This window comes from Grampus griseus (genome assembly GCF_964374135.1).
Source record: "Grampus griseus genome assembly, chromosome: 12".
Classification (NCBI taxonomy): Eukaryota; Metazoa; Chordata; class Mammalia; order Artiodactyla; family Delphinidae; genus Grampus; species Grampus griseus.
Genome location: NC_139006.1, coordinates 11872987 through 11891761, shown reverse-complemented (window position 1 = coordinate 11891761; position 18775 = coordinate 11872987). Strand labels below are relative to the sequence as shown.

Below are 18775 nucleotides of genomic sequence, written 5' to 3'. Positions count from 1 at the left end.
ATGTCTATTTTAGGAAACTACATCTGTTAGAAAGTTTGTGGTAGAACAGTACTCATTTTACATTGGAAACTGCTTGCTTTAGTTCAACTCGAAGCTTCCTCATCAACTTTGTGCTCGACTCATTGACTCGGACTTCTCACTAACTTAGCTCTAAATAACAACCACCACCTAAGACTGAACACACTCTCATAGAAGAAGGCGGCAAACAGTCCAAGGCGTTCCTCCTCACAGAAAGGTAACCCACCAGCTTCTACAAGATTCACATTAAATAACGCAATGTGAAATGGTGATTTTCCCTGACAGAAATCTGAGGCTGGAACTACCAACCAGAGGAAGCGGGGTCAACAGCCGGGGCCTCGTGACAGCATTCAAGCCCCTGAACTGAGCCGCACCACAACTGATCATCTTTGGGGTGCCCAGCACTGGGAGTGATCCTGGCACTCAACACGCCCGTCATGTGTGTCTGGGGCTCCAGGGAAGGCAAGGTGAGGTAGGGGTGGCTGACCAGCTCTTTGTCCCCAACCCCTTGTTTTCACTCCAGTTATAATTTTCTGATCCCAGTAGAAACAGATGAGATTCTTTTCCTCCCGGCTGAGGACATCTTGTCTAGAAGGAACCAAAAGCATTACGACAACTACAACTTTGTCTCAGGAAATGGGGCTACCCAGGGGCTCTGGGAGAGCCAGCCAGCACTCAGGGGAAGAGATAAATGGAAAGGGACATCCCTGAAGGTCACGGCCCTGTCCGACACCCAAACCCAGCTGCTGATCTTACCGAATGGTGGGCTGGTCTCCACTCAGGTGCTTAAATCTCCGGTGGAGCTGCTCAATCTGGTCAGACGAGACTGAGAAGTAGGAGAAAACAAGAAAAAAAGGAAGTGAGAAAGGCATCATTGACCTTTGAACTCGGAGTTACGGGAGGGAGGCTGGAGTCTCCCCCTCACCCTCCTGTTCCATTCATCCTCTCGCCGTCTCCTACCAAGGCAAAACGAAGCTCAGGGTGAAGAAGCAGAGAACGGGTTTGCCATTCCTCCTGGCAACACAGCTCTGGGGTTATTATTAGCTCTGCCCCTTTAGCAGTAAGACAATTACTACTAATAACAGCTCGTGGGACAGGACAAACGTGAACCAGGTCACCCTCTCTTTCCTCAGCTCATTAAAGAGATGGTATCTGCTTGTCTGACTTCCTCCCCTCCCACTCCTGGAGATGGGCATTTTCCCCACTGAAAAAGGGGCTTCGTGTGTCACATGAAAAGAGACAGAGGAGGAGGGAAGGGGGAAAGTGGTTCAGGCTGGTGCCGGAAGTGATTTGGGAGACCCGTAGTAAGAAGTGTACAGAGAATCTGGTAAAGCAAGAGAAGTGGAAGGAAAAGAAATAGAATTTTGATCATTGCTGTTGTGGGCAATGTATTTAGATAACCTCAATTGTTTCATTTTCTTCCTTCCAGTTTGATTGAGATATAATTGATGTATAGCACTGTGTAAGTTTAAGGTGTACCGCATAATGATTTGAGTCACATACACCATGAAACGATGACCACAGTAAGTTTAGTGAATGTCCATCATCTCATATGCAAAATTTAATAAATCACTGAAGAAATCAAAGAGGAACCAAAAAAAATTACCTAGAGGCAAATGACAATGAAAACACAATGATCCAAAACCTATGGGATGCAGCAAAAGCAGTTCTAAGAGGGAAGTTTATAGCTATACAATCTTACCTCAGGAAACAAGAAAAATCTCAAATAAACAACCTAACCTTATACCTAAAGCAACAAGAGAAAGAAGAACAAATAGAACCCAATGTTAGTAGAATGAAAGAAATCACAAAGATCAGAGCAGAAAAAAATGAAATAGAGACAAAGAAAACAACAGGAAAAATCAATGAAACTAAAAGCTGGTTCTTTGTAAAGATAAACAGAATTAATAAACCTTTAGCCAGACTCATCAAGAAAAAAAGGGAGAGGACTCGAATCAATCAAATTGGAAATGAAAAAAGGAGAAGTTAAACAGACACCACAGAAATATAAAGGATCATAAGAGACTACTACAAACAACGATACGTCAATAAAATGGAGAACCTAGGAGAAATGGACAAATTCTTAGAAAGGTACAACCTTCCAAGACTGAACCAGGAAGAAATAGAAAATATGAACACCAATTACAAGTACTGAAATTGAAACAGTGATTAAAAAACTTCCAACAAACAAAAGTCCAGGACCAGATGGCTTCACAGGTGAATTCTATCGAACATTTAGAGAAGAGTTATTAACACCTATCCTTCTTAAACTCTTCCAAAAATTGCAGAGGAAGGAACACTTTCAAACTCATTCTATGAGGCCACCATCACCCTGATATGAAAACCAGACAAAGGTACCACACAAAAAAAGAAAATTACAGACCAATAAAACTGATCAACATAGATGCAAAAATCCTAAACAAAATACTAGCAAACCAAATCCAACAACACATTAAAAGGATCATACACCATGATCAAGTGGGATTTATCCCAGGGATGCAAGGATTCTTCAGTATCTGCAAATCAATCGGTGTGATAAACCACAGTAACAAACTGAAGAAAAGAAACCATATAATCATCTCAACAGATGCAGGAAAAGCTTTTGACAAAATTCAACACCCATCTATGATAAAAACTCTCCAGAAAGTGAGTATAGAGAGAACTTACCTCAAAATAATAAAGGCCACATATGACAAACCCACAGCTAACATCACTCTCAATGGTGAAAAGCTGAAAGTATTCCCTCTAAGATCAGGAACAAGACAAGGATGTCCAATGTAACCACTTATATGCAACACAGTTTTGGAAATTCTAGCCATGGCAAACAGAGAAGAAGAAGAAACAAAAGGAACCCAAATTGGAAAAGAAGTAAAACTGTCACTGTTTGCAGATGACATGACACTATACACAGAAAATCCTAAAGATGCTACCAGGAGACTACTAGAGCTCATCAATGAATTCAGTAAAGTTGTAGGATACAAAATTAATACACAGACATCTCTTCATTCCTATACACTAACAACGGAAGATCAGAAAGAGAAATCAAGGAAATAATCTATTTACCATCGCAGCAAAAAGAATAAAACACCTAGGAATAAACCTACCTAAGGAGGCAAAAGACTTGTACTTAGGAAACTATAAGATACGATGAAAGAAATAAAAGACACAAACAGATAGAGACATATACCACGTTATTGAACTGGAAGAATCAATACTGTCAAAAAGACTATACTACCCAAGGCAATCTACAGATTCAATGCAATCCCTATCAAGTTACCAATGGCGTTTTTCACAGAACTAGAACAAAAAAATTTTTTTAATTTGTATGGAAATACAAAAGACCCCAAATAGCCAAAGCAATCCTGAGAAAGAAAAATGGAGCTGGAGGAATCAGGCTCCCTGACTTCAGACTATACTACAAAGCTACAGTAATTGAAGCAGTATGGTACTGGCACAAAAACAGAAATATAGATCAATGGCACAGGATAGAAAGCCCAGAAATAAACCCACAAAGCTATGGTCAATGAATCTATGACAAAGGAGGCAAGAATATACAATGGAGAAAAGACAGTCTCTTCAATAAGTGGTGCTGGGAAAACTGGACAGCTACATGTAAAAGAATGAAATTAGAACACTAACATCATACACAAAAATAAACAAAATGGATTAATGGGGACTACGCTGGTGGTGCAGTGGTTAAGAATCTGCCTGCCAATGCGGATTTGAGCCCTGGTCTGGGAAGATCCCACATGCTGTGGAGCAACTAAGCCCGTGCGCCACAACTACTGAGCCTGCGCTCTAGACCCTGCGAGCCACAACTACTGAGCTTGTGTGCCTAGAGCCCGCGCTCCGCAACAAGAGAAGCCACTGCAATGAGAAGCCCGTGCCCCACAACAAAGAGTAGCCCCTGCTCGCCGCAACTAGAGAAAGCCTGCGCGCAGCAACGAAGACCCAATGCAGCCAAATAAATAAGTTTTAAAAAATGGATTAATGACCTAAATGTAAGGCCAGACACTATAAAACTCTTAGAGGAAAACATAGGCAGAACACTCTCTGACATAAATTGCAGCAATAACTTCTTTGATTCACCTCCTAGAGTAATGAAAATAAAAACAAAAATAAACAAATGAGACCAAATTAAACTTAAAAGCTTCTGCACAGCAAAGAAAACCATAAACAAAACAAAAAGACAACCCACAGAATGGCAGAAAATGTTTGCAAACGAAGCAATCAACAAGGGATTGATTAATCTCCAAAATATACAAACAGCTCATGCAGCTCTTATATCAAAAAACAAACAACCCAATCAAAAAAAGGGCAGAAGATCTAAGTAGACATTTCTCCAAAAAAGTCATAAAGATAGCCTAAAGCACATGAAAACATGCTTGACATCACTAATTATCAGAGAAATGCAAATCAAAACTACAGTGAGGTATCACCTCACACCAGTCAGAATGGCCATCATCAAAAAGTCTACAAACAATAAATGCTGCAGAGGGTGTGGAGAAAAGGGAACCCTCCTACACTGTTGGTAGGAATGTAAATTGGTACAGCCGCTATAGAGAACAGTATGGAGGTTCCTTAAAAAGCTAAAAACAGAAGTACCATATGATCTAGCAATCCTACTCCTGGGCACATATCTGGAGAAAACTATAATTTAAAAAGATACATGCACCTCAATGTTCACTGCAGCGCTATTACAATAGCCAGGACATGGAAGCAACCTAAATGTCCACTGACAGAGGAATGGATAAAGATGTGGTACATGTATACAATGGAATATTACTTAGCCAAAAAAAAAGAAGAAAATCATGCCATTTGCAGCAACGTGGATGCAACTAGAAATTATACTAAGTGAAGTCAGACAAAGACAAATATATCATTCATATGTGGAATCTAATTTTAAAAAATGATACAAATGAACTTATTTACAAAACGGAAACAGACTTACAGATATCAAAAACAAACTTATGGTTACCAAGGGGGAAAAGCTGGGGGGAGGGCTAAATCAGGAGTTTGGGATTGACACACACACCCTACTGTATATAAGATAGATAACAAACAAGGACGTACTATATAGCTCAGGGAACTCTACTCAATACTCTGTGATAACCTATATGAGAAAAGGATCTGAAAACGAATGAAAATATGTATATGCATAACTGAATCTCTTTGCTGTACACCTGAAATGAACACAACATTGGAAATCAACTGTACTCCAATAAAAGTTAATTAAAAAAAAAAGGAAAAAACTATTTTTTTCCATGTGATGAGAACTGTTAGGATTTACTTTCCTAACAACTTTCATGTATAACATACGGCAACGTTCGTTCTATTTATCATGTGGTACATCACATCCCTAGTGCTGATTTATCTTATAAGTGCAAGATCGTAACCTCTGACTGCCGTCATCCAAGTCCCCCCTCTCCCCACCCCCAATTGTTTTAGAAAACCTACATACAGTTTTTTTTTTTATTACCATTTTTGGTGGGTAGACCCTGTTTATTCCACAGCTAAGACTGGGCCTGGTGGGTTCCAAGCTTTGGAAGCCTTCCACTCACGTGTCGGTGCTTATTTTATGAAACGCACAATATTAAACCCTTATGTGTACCTTCTCACTTCCTCCTCAAAACAACCCTGTGAATAGATACTTTTTCCCTCTGTTGTATCACTGGAAAAGTGCAGCTCAGAGGGTGCTATGATCACACAACTGTGATTGGTGGAACTGGGATTCAACCTCACATCTCCCCAGCTGCACAGCCCACCCTTAACCGCTACACAACATCACCTCTTTTCCCAGAATATCCTAGTGTTTGAGGCCCTTAGGCCTGGTGCCTGGGGACTATGGACAGTTCCGGCAAAACTTTCTGAAATGGGGCTTCCCTGGTGGCACAGTGGTTAAGAATCCGCCTGCCAATGCAGGGGGCACAGGTTCGAGCCCTGGTCGGGGAAGATCACACATGCTGCAGAGCAACTAAGCCCGTGCATCACAACTACTGAGCCTGCGCTCTAGAGCCCGCGAGCCACAACTACTGAAGCCCGCATGGCTAAGGCCCACGCTCCGCAACGAGAAGCCACCGCAATGAGAAGCCTGCGCACTGCAATGCAGAGCAGCCCCCGCTCACCACAACTAGAGAAAGTCTGCGTGCAGCAACGAAGACCCAATGCACCCAAAAAAAAAAAAAAAAATTAACATAAAATAAACAAATTAAAAAAAACTTTCCGAAATGGTGGCTGGGCTGGGGAAGGGCTCTCTCCCCGCACCAGACTCTTGGCATTTCTCATCCCTTAAGCATCTTTTCTCTTCCTGTTCCAGAGGTAGCTAATTTCTGGGGCCAACTGGTCACCTTACTTTACTTCATGTTTTTTTTTAGCCTCAGGCTCGAGCTGTGATCTCTTCAAGAATCTGCAACTCAGGGGACTTCCCTGGTGGTCCAGTGGGTAAGACTCCACGCTACGAATGCAGGGGGCCTGGGTTCGATCCCTGGTCTGGGACCTAGATCCCGCGTGTACGCCGCAACTAAGAAGTCCGCATGCCACAACTAAAAGATCCCGCATGCCAGCAACTAAAAAAAAAAAGATCCCGCATACCGCAATGAAGATCCCGCGTGCAGCAACTAAGACCCGGTGCAGCCAAAGTAAATAAATAAATAAATATTCGAAATAAAAAAGAATATGCAACTCAGAATTCTCAAGCCTTTCTAGAAGCTGTTGTTGGCTAGAAAATACTCTTTACAATGACCAACCCATCCCGAAGGCCTGCTATGTGCTGGGGGAATGGGGCTCATCTCCACACATTAGCTCATCTGTTCCTCATGACGCCCTGGCAGGAGGCTGCATCCCATGTTACAGATGTACAAACTGACAGTCGGAAAGGTCAGGTAACCCTTGGGGACAGTTATCACCTTTCTGGAGGAAAATACAGCCATTTACATCATATGTGTGTTAGCACGGACACTCGTGTATTCCATGGTCTGGCCATTCCACTCTCAAATTAAGTACATACCCAACAGAAATGCATATTTGCACACATCAGAAGATGTGTAGAAGGAGTTCATGGCAGTACGATCTGAAGAGCCCTAAACTGGAAATTATCCAAATGCCCTGCAATGGCAGAGTAAAGTGTGTGGTATATGCAAGGAATGGAATAGGATACAGCAGTGAAAATGAACAAACAGTACGGACAATAACTTGGGTGAGTTCCAAAACATAACAACAAGCGGAAGAAGCCAGACATGGAAGAGTACCTACTTTATGACTCCATTTACATAAAGCTCAAAAACGGGCAACACTCATCTGCAGTGTTAAGGCAGGATAGGAAGGCTACATATGGTACGATTCCAACTACATGACATTCTGGAAGAGGCAAAACTACCGAGACGGCAACGAGGTCAGTGGTTACCAGGGGAGCGATGAGTTGGCGAAGCACAGAGAATTTTTAAGGCAGTGAACCTACTCTGTATGATACTATAATTACGGATACACGTCATTATACATTTGTCCAAACCCACAGGATGTAGGACGCCAAGAGGGAACCCTCATGTAAACCGTGGACTCTGGGTGATGATGTATCAATGGAGGTCCATCAATTGTAACAAATGTCCTCTCTGGTGGGGGATGCTGACAGTGGGCGAGGCTGTGTGTGTGGGGGGGGGCAGGGGGCCATGAGTAATCTCTGTACCTTCCCCTGAATTTTGCGGTTAACCTAAAATGGCTCATAATAACGTCTTAATTTTTTAAAAAGTTAGGATAGAAGTTGCCCTTGATGGGGCAGTCATTTGAATGGGGCTTGAGAGGGTTTCTGGGAACTGGAAGAGTTTAATTCTTGATCCAGCTGCAGGTTACACAGATGTGTTCTCAGAAAGTTTTGGGATCTGCATGCTCACTAGTGATACACTCTTCTGTATACGATATCGCAATAAAACATTTACTTAAGAAGCTCAGCAATTCTACTCGGCGGGGATTTATCCTGAAAGAATAAATCCAACGGGTACAACAAGATGAGTACATAACTGTTCACCGTTACATTCTCTACAACAGTGTAAAAACGACTCAACCTCAGGGCCCACCAAGAGCAGATCAGTTAAATACTTTACGGTAGGTTCAGCCAATTTTTTAAAAAAGATGCTGTGTTTAAAAGTGACAGTTGTGTACTGAATGTGAACATACATTCCAACATAATGTTGTCTAAAAACAACGCTATGAAAACAGCACGAACGCCCATTGGGAAAACATCTAAATATATACAAACGTATATAAGTAAGGAAAGAAAATCAACCTGTTTTCCCCAAATAATAATAGCAATTATCTCTCAAGGCTGGGATTAAAGACTATGTTTGTTTTGCTTTGATTCATCTATATTTTCCAAACCGTCTCTTATACAATATATATTTATTAGTCATGTAATGAATATTTTAAGCACCCAATATGGCCCCATGTGAGACAGCCGAGGGATCTCAAAAATATTGTTAGTGGTGAATCATTCATTGGCAAGTACTGCATCCTGGGCACGTGTGCGCTTATTTCATCATCTCCATGACCCAATGACCAAAAGACAGACGATACCCATTTTACAGATACACAGATCAGTAACCTGCTCAAGGTCACTGAACTTCAAAGAGGCAGACCCAGGATTTTAACTTAGTTTGTCTGGCAGAACATGTGTGGTTTAGTTTAGGTTTTCTTTCTAACTGACACCCCACACTGCCTCGCTTTAGGTGATCAGATGACACTGGCCAATTAGAGTTCTCAGCTCTAACTCACAAATCAAAAAAACTTACACTGATGCCATTTGCAGCAACATGGATGGACCTAGAGATCACCATACTAAGTGAAGTAAGTCGGAGAAAGACAAATTATCATATGATATTGCTTATATGTGGAATCTTAAAAAATGATACAAATGAACTTATTTACAAAGCAGAAATAGACTTACAGACATAGAAAACAAACTTATGTTTACCAAAGGGGAAAGGGGGGAGGGAGGGATAAATGAGGCGTTTGGGATTAACATGCACACACTACTATATATAAAATAGATGAACAACAAGGTGCTACTGTATAGCAGAGAACTATACTCAATATCTTATAATGACCTATAATGGAAAAGAATCTAAAAAAGAATATATATATGTATAACTGAGTCATTTTGCTATATACCTGAAACTAACACATCGTAAATCAATTATATTCCAGTAATTTTAAAAAAATACACTGATGTGTTGTGAAATAATGATCAGAAATTAACGCCAACCACACGCTCCTAAACCACCTCCATGAAAAATAAGTGAGAGGGGCCCGTCACAAAGCCACGCCTGGCGGGTTTCCATTTATACGAAACACTCAGAGAGGCAGAGCCATAGAGACAGAAAGTAGACCAGTGGTTGCCTGGGGCTGTGGAAAGAGAGAGGGAATCACTGCTAATAGCAAAGGAGTTTCTTTGACGGGGATGAAAATGTTCCAAAATTAGACTGTTACACAACCCTGTGATTACACGACAAACTGAGGACACTTTATTTTTTTTTATTTTTTGCGGTACACGGGCCTCTCACTGTTGTGGCCTCTCCCGTTGCGGAGCACAGGCTCCGGACGCGCAGGCTCAGCGGCCATGGCTCACGGGCCCAGCCACTCCGCGGCACGTGGGATCCTCCCGGACCGGGTCACGAACCCGTGTCCCCTGCATCGGCGGGCGGACTCTCAACCACTGCGCCACCAGGGAAGCCCTCAACTGTGGACACTTTAAATGGGTGAAATGCAGGGGATGTGAGTTATATCTCAATAAGGACATTAAGAAAGAAGTTAGTGCATAATCATGACAACAATAGGCATTAATTAAAAATAGGCATTCGTCGAGCTGTGTCCTGGGCACTGTGTTCGACTTTACTCTCGACAAGCCTTGGCCCACATAACTCTCAATCAATCCTATCAGGTAGGCACAGTTTTCTCCCCAACCTAGAGATGGGAACACTGAGACCTGCCCAAGGTCACACAGACCGGGAAGCACTGTGTAAACCAGGAACCATCTCAGACCAGATTTCTCGAAGAGTTTCCAGCTAATTGCATCCAAAGTGCATGCACACGTGACACACGCACCTCTCTGTCCTGCTTGATTGAAAGCAGAGGAATTAGGAGGACAAACTCCCCAATTCTGGTTCCCTCTTTTTGGCACTCAAATCCTCAGAGCCAAGAGCTCAGCCCTCAGCTAAGCTCCTCTGCCCTCAACTCTGGCCCCCCAGGCTGACCCTGGGCCCCCATAAGGTCTGTCCCGTGAGCGCCTGATACACAGGTGCCCATGTCACACCCTGGAAGGCCCTGTCTGTTGTCCCCTCAAAGGTTCCCGGGATGGAAGCTTTTCCAGTTTCCCTGCTCCTCGCTCTGAGCCCTCTCTCCAGGCCCCTGTGAGGTCACAGCTGCCATGGGAACGGGAGGCAGAGACACCTTGAGCCTGGCATCTCACCTCATTATTTTGGGTATCAGATTTCAACCTGAGGGAAATATACACCCTTCCATGGGGCTGGTGGGAGTTTAATCTGCCCAATTTTGCCGGGGGGGGGGGCAGGGTGGAGTGACTTGTCATTTTGTATCAAAAGTTTAAACAAAAAAGTATACGCCTGTACTGTCCAATACAGAGCCACATGTGGCTACTGAAATGTGAAGTGTAAAAAAAAATACTGGCTTTAAAAGACCTAGTACGAAAAAACGTAAACTGTCTTAATTTTTATATTAATTATATTTGAAATAATATTTTAGTTACAATGGGTTAAATATATTATTAAACTAACTTCACCTGTTTCTTTACTTTTTTTTTTTTAATGTGGCTACTAGAAAATCGGGAATTACATTCCATCTATTGCTCGTTGAAAATTTAGAATTATTCCACCTTGCATTATATTTGTGCTGGAGAGTGCTTGGTACACGCGCTCTGAAGCAGGAACTTGATCCCTAGGAATGAATCCTGAGTAACCGAGACATATGTACAAAGATAAACAGATAAGAGTAATCATCGTTGCCTGTTTCAAACAGTAAAAAATGGGGGCAATGCCGGGCCACGGGAAACGTGTTAAATAAATCCTGGCGCATCCTAGACGGCCTGAGAAAATATGTTTAAAATATCGTGGGACATCGGAAAATGTTCATGGAATATCATGACATGGAAAAACCAACAGGCAACAAAGATCTCATTTACATCCAAGTTCATATTGTTATACAAGTGTGTGCACAAGAAAAATTAGGAAAGGTTCACAACAAAATAGTAAATTGTTCCAGAAGGTAGAATGACAGGACATTTCCCTCCTCTAGCTCCTTATCTTTGCTTACCTGTCCTTTAACTTTTCTGCAATTAATAGGGATTACGTGTGTCATCTTATTTAAATTAAAAAAATTTTAACTTCAACAGCTATAATGAAAAGTAAAACAGAAAATACCTAGCGCTGGTGACACTGTGGAGAAACTGGACCCCTCAGACGTTGCTGGTGGGAATGGAAAATTGCGCAGCTGCTGTGGAAAAGAGTTTGGTGACTCCTCAATAAATTAAACATAGATTTACCACACAATCCAGAAATTCTGCTCCTAAGTATATAACCAAGATAAATGAAAACATACGCCCACAGAAAAACCCATAAATGAATGTTCACAGCACTACGATGCATAACAGCCAAAAGGTAGAAACAACCCAGATGTCCATCAACAGGTGACTGGATTAAGCAAGCAGCTCATGCAGCTCAATATCAAAAAAAAACCCAGTCAAAAAACGGGTGGAAGATCTAAACAGACATTTCTCCGAAGAAGACACACAGATGGGCAAAGAGCACATGAAAAGACGCTCAACATCACTAATTATCAGAGAAATGCAAATCAAAACTACAATGAGGTATCACCTCATACTGGTCAGAATGGCCGTCATCAAAAAGTTGACAAACAGAGCTGCAATGAACATCTTGGTACATGACTCTTTTTGAATTATGGTTTTCTCAGGGTAGATGCCCAGTAGTGGGATGGCTGGGTCGTATGGTAGTTCTATTTTTAGTTTTTGAAGCAACTTCCATACTGTTCTCCATAGTGGCTGTATCAATTTACATTCCCACCAACAGTGCAAGAGGGTTCCCTTTTCTCCACACCCTCTCCAGCATTTATTGTTTGTAGATTTTTTGATGATGACCATTCTGACCGTGTGAGATGATATCTCATTGTAGTTTTGATTTGCATTTCTCTAATGATTAATGATGTTGAGCATTCTTACATGGAAGTAACCTAAGTGTCCATCAACAGATGAATGGATAAAGAAGATGTGGCACATATATACAATGGAATATTACTCAGCCATAAAAAGGAACGAAAACTGAGTTATTTGTAGTGAGGTGGATAGACCTAGAGTCTGTCATACAGAGTGAAGTAAGTCAGAAAAAGAAAAACAAATACTGTATGCTAACACATATATATGGAATCTAAAAAAAGAAGGAAAAAAAAGTCAGAAGAACCTAGGGGCAAGATGGGAATAAAGATGCAGACCCACTAGAGAATGGACTTGAGGATATGGGGAGGGGGAAGGGTAAGCTGGGACAAAGTAAGAGAGTGGCGTGGACATATACACACTACCAAAGGTAAAACAGATAGCTAGTGGGAAGCAGCCGCATAGCCCAGGGAGATCAGCTCCGTGCTTTGTGACCACCTAGAGGGGTGGGATAGGGAGGGTGGGAGGGAGGAAGACGCAAGAGGGAAGAGATATGGGAACATATGTATATGTATAACTGATTCACTTTGCTATAAAGCAGAAACTAACACACCATTGTAAAGCAATTATACTCTAATAAAGATGTTCAAAAAAAAAAGTCTACAAACAAATGCTGGGGAGGGTGTGGAGAAAAGGGGACCCTCTTGCACTGTTGGTGGAAATGTAAATGCATACAGCCACTGTGGAGAACAGTATGGAGGTTCCTTAAAAAACTGAAAATAGTACTACCATACGACCCAGCAATCCCACTACTGGGCATATATCTGGAGAAAACTAATTTGAAAGATACACGCACCCCAATGTTCACTGAAGCACTCTTACAATAGCCAGGACATGGAAGCAACGTAAATGTCCACCGAAAGAGGTATGGATAAAGAAGATGGGGTACATATATACAATGGAATATTGCTCAGCCATAAAAAAGAATGAAATAATGCCATTTGCAGCAACATGGATGGACCTAGAGATTGTCATACTGAGTGAAGTAAGTCAGAAAGAGAAAGATAAATATCATATGATATCACTTATAAGTGGAATTTTAAAAAATGATACAAATGGACTTACTTACAAAACAGAAACAGACTCACAGACTTCAAAAACAAACTTATGGTTACCAAAGGGGAAAGATGGAGGGGAGGGATAAATCAGGAGTTAGGGATGAACATAAACAAACTACTACATCTAAAACCGATAATCAACAAGGACCTACTGTATAGCACAGGGAACTCTACTCAGTGTTCTGTAATAACCTATATGGGAAAAGAATCTGAAAAAGAATGGATATAAGTATATGTATAACTGAATCACTTTGCTGTACACCTGAAACTAACACAACATTGTAAATCAACTATACTCCAATAGAAATTTAAAATTAAATTTAAAAAATAAGTACTAGGGGTGTAATGTACATGGTAAATATAATTAACACTGCCGTATGTTATATATGAAAGTTACTGAGAGAAAATCCTAAGAGTTCTCATCACAAGGTTTTTTTCTATTTCTTTAATTTTGTATCTATATGAAATGATGGATGTTCACTAAACTTATTGCGATCATCACTTCGTGATGTATGTAAGTCAAATCATTATGCTGCACACCTTAAACTTATAGAGTGCTGTATGTCAATTATATCTCAGTAAAACTGGAAGAAGAAAAAAGGCCGGCAGCACAAATAGTTTTTTCCTCCCATATTCAGTTTGCTTGTTTACTAAAAACTACATATTTAAGGAAACAAAGAACAATATTTGATTAAAAATTGACTTAATAAAAAAGTGTTCTATCCATACAATGGAATATTATTTGGCCATAAAAAAGGATGGAGTAACTGACACCTGCTACGACGTGGATGAACCTGGAACACATTCTGCTGAGGCAAAGAAACCAGACACAAAAGGCCACATAGTGTGTGATTCCACTGATGTGAAATGCCCAGAACAGGCAAATCTACGGACACAGAAAGTGCGTGAGTGGGGTGCTAATGGATATGGGGTCTCTGCCTGGCCCTGGCCCCAACGGTCAGGCTGCCGCCCTGGTATGCTAAGCAAGGAGTCACTGGGGAAGGAGAGTCGTACGGACCAGGGGTCAGAGACAACACTCAGGAAGGAGGGCGGGAGGAGACTAGGCACCCAAAATCTCCCACGAGGTCCAGCCTCCCTCACATGACTTGCGAGGAAACCGAAGATCCCCATTTACCCATGTCCGCTACGGGGCGGTCAGGACTATTTGAGCCTGGTGGCGAGGGGCATATAGAATACCACTTGCTTCTTCCTCCCAGAATCTGGGCTGCCCTCAGGGGTGTGAGGGCCTGACGGACTCCTCCGTGGCACACCTGTATCTGCTCAACCCTCTGACAGGTGCCCCCACCACTCATTAAGAGATATTTACTGAGTGCCTCTGGTTTGCTGGGCACCTGCCAGATACCAAGGATGCAGACACAAGAGGCAGAGCCCTCACCTCGCTGGGATCCAGGGTCCTAAGTGCAGTGTCCGCTTGCCAAGGAGCACCAAGGTTGGAGTAGGGCTTCCGGTCCATGGGGATGGGGTGGGAGGTGATGCCCAGTGGGATCCCAGGGGCTGAGGGCTGGCGCAGGCAGAGTGGGAAGAACTCGGGGAGCTCCAAGCCCTTTAGCACGGGTGGGAGGCAGACTAGGAACAGGGGCACAGGAGTGGGGGGTGCACACGTCACACTAAGGCACTCAGACTTCACCCTGAGTTTCCGGAGGGTGCTAAGCTACAGAACCACATCCCATGTGCCCGGTAACCGAACGGAGGGCTGATGCAGACGATGGGGCTGGGTACCCACTGAGAGGCGGGCAGCTGGAGCAGTCGAGGTAGGGAAGGGCGCTCAAGACACAGCTGAGAGAAGCGAGGGTGGTTGAGAGCATGCTGGTTGCTGTCTCCAGGGGCACCCCAAAGCCACCCTGCCTCCCTCCGCTTCCCCCTGCAGTGCCAGCCTGGATGCAGGCTCTGGGACTCCAAGTGGCATCACTGGGAAGGGCTTGGTGGCTTCCAGGACCCCCAAAGCTCTCCTGCTGGCTGTGTCCCGAGAGACTGGCCAGTACTCAACCCAGGCATTGGCTGAGGTCCTGCAACACAGAGATGCGCCCAGCCAGACGGAAAGGTGAGCTAACCCCATCGCTTCCAAGAGCTGCAGGTTCAACCCCCAGCTTCTCGTCTTACTAAACCTTCTCCCCAAGACTGTTAACTTCCTCCTCCGTAATTCAGAGATAATAATAGCACTGCCTACACGTGGCTGTTCATACCACGAAAAACAATCAAATCACATAAACAACATGCATAATCGTCAAAACGTGGGAACCCAAATGTCCATCTACTTGTGAACAGATGAACAAAATGCGGCATCTCCATCCAATGGAACATTATTCCACCACGAGACAGAATGAAGCAGTGACGCTTGATACAACCTGGATGAACCTTGAAAACATGACATTAAGAAGCCAGACATGCAAGGCCACTACTGTATGCTTCCTTTTATATGAATCTCCCAAAGTAAGCAAGTCCATAGAGACAGAAAGTAGGTTAGTGGTTGCCAGGGGCTACGAGTTGGGAGATTAGAGTGACTGCTGAAGCTTCTTTGTGGGGTGATGAAGATGGTCGGGAAATACAGTGGCGACGGCGGCACAGCATCGTGAATGTGCTTAATGACACTGAACTGTATGCTTCCCTGTCGGTCCAGTGGTTAGGACTCCATGCTTCCACGGTTGGAGGCCCAGGTTCAATCCCTGGTTGGGAAACTAAGATCCTGCAAGCCGCACGGTGCGGCCAAAATAAATAAATAAATAATAAAAATAAAATGGTTACGATGGTAAATTTCATGTTATGTGAATTTTGCCTCCATTGAAAAAAAAAATGATATACACACTGAGCACTGAACCTGGCCGGAAGAGCGTAAGATCCTGGAGCCGCCATGCTTGCTAGTATTATGTCCCCAAAGCAATAATCTCATGGTACCTATGTGGCTCTTCAGCTGCCTCCAGGATCCCAGGGGAGAGAGAACTTGTGCCCCTCCTGGAATTACAGCCCAAGCAATGACTAAGCCGGGGCCTGGGCAGGGAGAGCGAGGGACCGGCCTCCACAGCCTGGAAGGGACCCTCCCCCACATGCCTGGCACCCACACGATGCTTCACGGTGCCGGATGCCCTGTTCCTCTCCTCCACCTGCCTGCCCCTTGCAAGCCATGTGCCGGGTGTGTACACATGCCAGACCACACCTCACTGCTGGGAATTTAAAGTAATCCAAAGATGCACCTGGGTGCCCTCGGTCTTGAGAATGAAGTTATCAAACTCAATTCTATTCCAAAGCAGAAGCAACGACAAGAAGATTAATTGCTGGCCTTCCTCCGGCAGCTTTCAACCCTTTGCTCGAAAACGTCAACCCGCTTTGTAAGTGCAAAAGCTGAGGGGTTCCCAGGAAGAGCTGCCCCAGGCCCATGCCAGCCTGAGGACGGCATTTATTTTAGGTACCGAGGGTCTTGTTAGGATATTTCCTTTTGTTTTGTTTGCTGCACAGAATGAATCCTCCAAATCTGAGGACTGGAGGGGACCCTGGGACAGACTGGAGGGACATGATTTTAGAAAACATTCTCCCCTCATGAGCAACGAGACAACTCAGGAAGCTGTCAGAGTGGGTGAGCATGACTCAAAATCGCACAGATCATGCTCTGCTCATCCGCGCTCACCTTCCTACGGCTAGCCTCTGTTCTTTCCCATTTGCCTTAGAGCAGTAATAATAACCACCAAGTGTCAGCACTTACTCAGAGGCAGGAACTAAGCCAAACACTTGACACACATGATCTTACTTAGTCCTCATCACAGTGCCTGCCTCTCCTGGGGGTTATCACACCCATTTTACAGATATGGAAACTGACTCTCAGAGAGGGTAAGTCACTCGCTGAAGGTCACACGGATATGAGCGGCAGAACTGGGATTTGAACCCAGGTCTGTGACTCCGGAATCTGTTCTCATGACCATCTGCTGTGCTGTCTGCCAAAACTAAGAAGCGACTGGGACAATGAATACATACCATTTACATCACTAAACAAAGAGAGATGTCTCCATTTTAATAAAAAGAGTAAGATGAGGAAGGGAGAAAAGCAACAGTTAATCAGCGGAGATTTGGGCACTTTTCAGAGTCTCTAGGAAACTGGTTTTCACATTCTTCCAGAACTATCTTCAGCTCCAGATTTACCAAAAGCATGAGGGCTTATTATGGCAGGACATTTAGGTAAAGAACTCCAGTATCAGGACTTCCCTGGTGGTCCAGTGGTTAAGACTCCACGCTTCCAAAGCAGGGGGCGTGGGGTAGACCCCTGACTGGGGAACTAAGATCCCACATGCCACACAGCATGGCCAAAAAATATTAAAAAAACAAAAAAAACCTCCAGTTCCTTCTACAAGGAGCTAACACAGACTTTGCATTCCACTATGAACCTGTGAAGCACTGGACAAAATTAGAAAAAGAATTTAAGACATCACTAAGCTTGAAAGAAAGGGAAATCCCCAGGTGCCAGAAGCAAGGAGGGGACTCAGACCCAGCAAGTGAGGTGGCCCAGGGGTACCAGAATATTTCCAGGCTCTCACAGCAAAGGTGTGGCTTCTAGCCCACTGAGTGACAGCAGTGGCCTTGGGTCCATACGAGTTAGAAGTGAGACTCCTATCAAAAGCTAGAGCACAAAGGACTGCCTCTCCATATAAGGTGGGACAGAAAAATGTTCCCTGCTGGCCCAGAGAATCAACAAGGAAGCTGACTCTGCAGAAGAGGTGGCAGGGTGCAGAGGAGAGGAGGGGGACTCTATGATGAATCAAAACTCCAGGCCTGTGTCATTCACAAGAGAAAAATCCAAACCTCTGTGGCACAGGAAAGCCAGATTGAGGAATTAACGTAAAAAGTGTTTCCAGACCAGCGAAAGCCCTAAGGTACCCAGAACAACAAATGCAAAGCACTGTGTGAGGTACTTCTATAGCCCAGGGCACAGGGTACTCTCATGGGAGAGGTACTTCAGCTAAGCCCACCTCTACTTGGTGTGGCCTCAGCATGAATCTGGAGATGACTGAAAACCAGGGGGGAGCCAGCCCAAAGATGAGCTCAGAATGAAAACCCAAACTACACAGCAAATGACCACCATATGGGATAATCAGCAGACACAGTTAATAAATGGAATGGACCCCCAAGAAGATGAGACAGCAGAAACTATGCAGTAAGCTTTAAATTATTACGAATAATATAAGAACAGTGCCCTGTGATAAAAGCAGTGAATCTGAAAACCTTACAGAACTTACAAAATGTTTTTTTTTAAGTCTATGGAATTTAAAAAACTAAGTTGGGTTAAGGCAGCAAAGCTGTAATAGCTAAAGGAGAATTAGTGAATTGGAAGACAGACCTAAGGAAACAAATCAAAATACAGCACAGAGCAACAAAAAGATAGGAAATATGCAAGAAAAGTAAAGAGGCATTCAGGACAGGATGACACGGTTCATCCCCTTCCAAAGTAATTACTGAGGAAAAAGAT

At 43.4% G+C, this 18775-nt stretch overlaps 1 protein-coding gene across 1 annotated transcript in view; it reads right to left on the bottom strand.

Annotated features, from left to right (window-relative positions):
• TESC (tescalcin) overlaps positions 1 to 18775 on the bottom strand; it is a 62763-nt gene that overhangs the window by 35104 nt on the left and 8884 nt on the right. The window contains exon 2 of the mRNA XM_082668214.1: positions 775 to 844. Within this exon, the coding sequence (XP_082524340.1) occupies positions 775 to 844 (70 nt within the window). The remainder of the gene's footprint in view (positions 1 to 774; positions 845 to 18775) is intronic.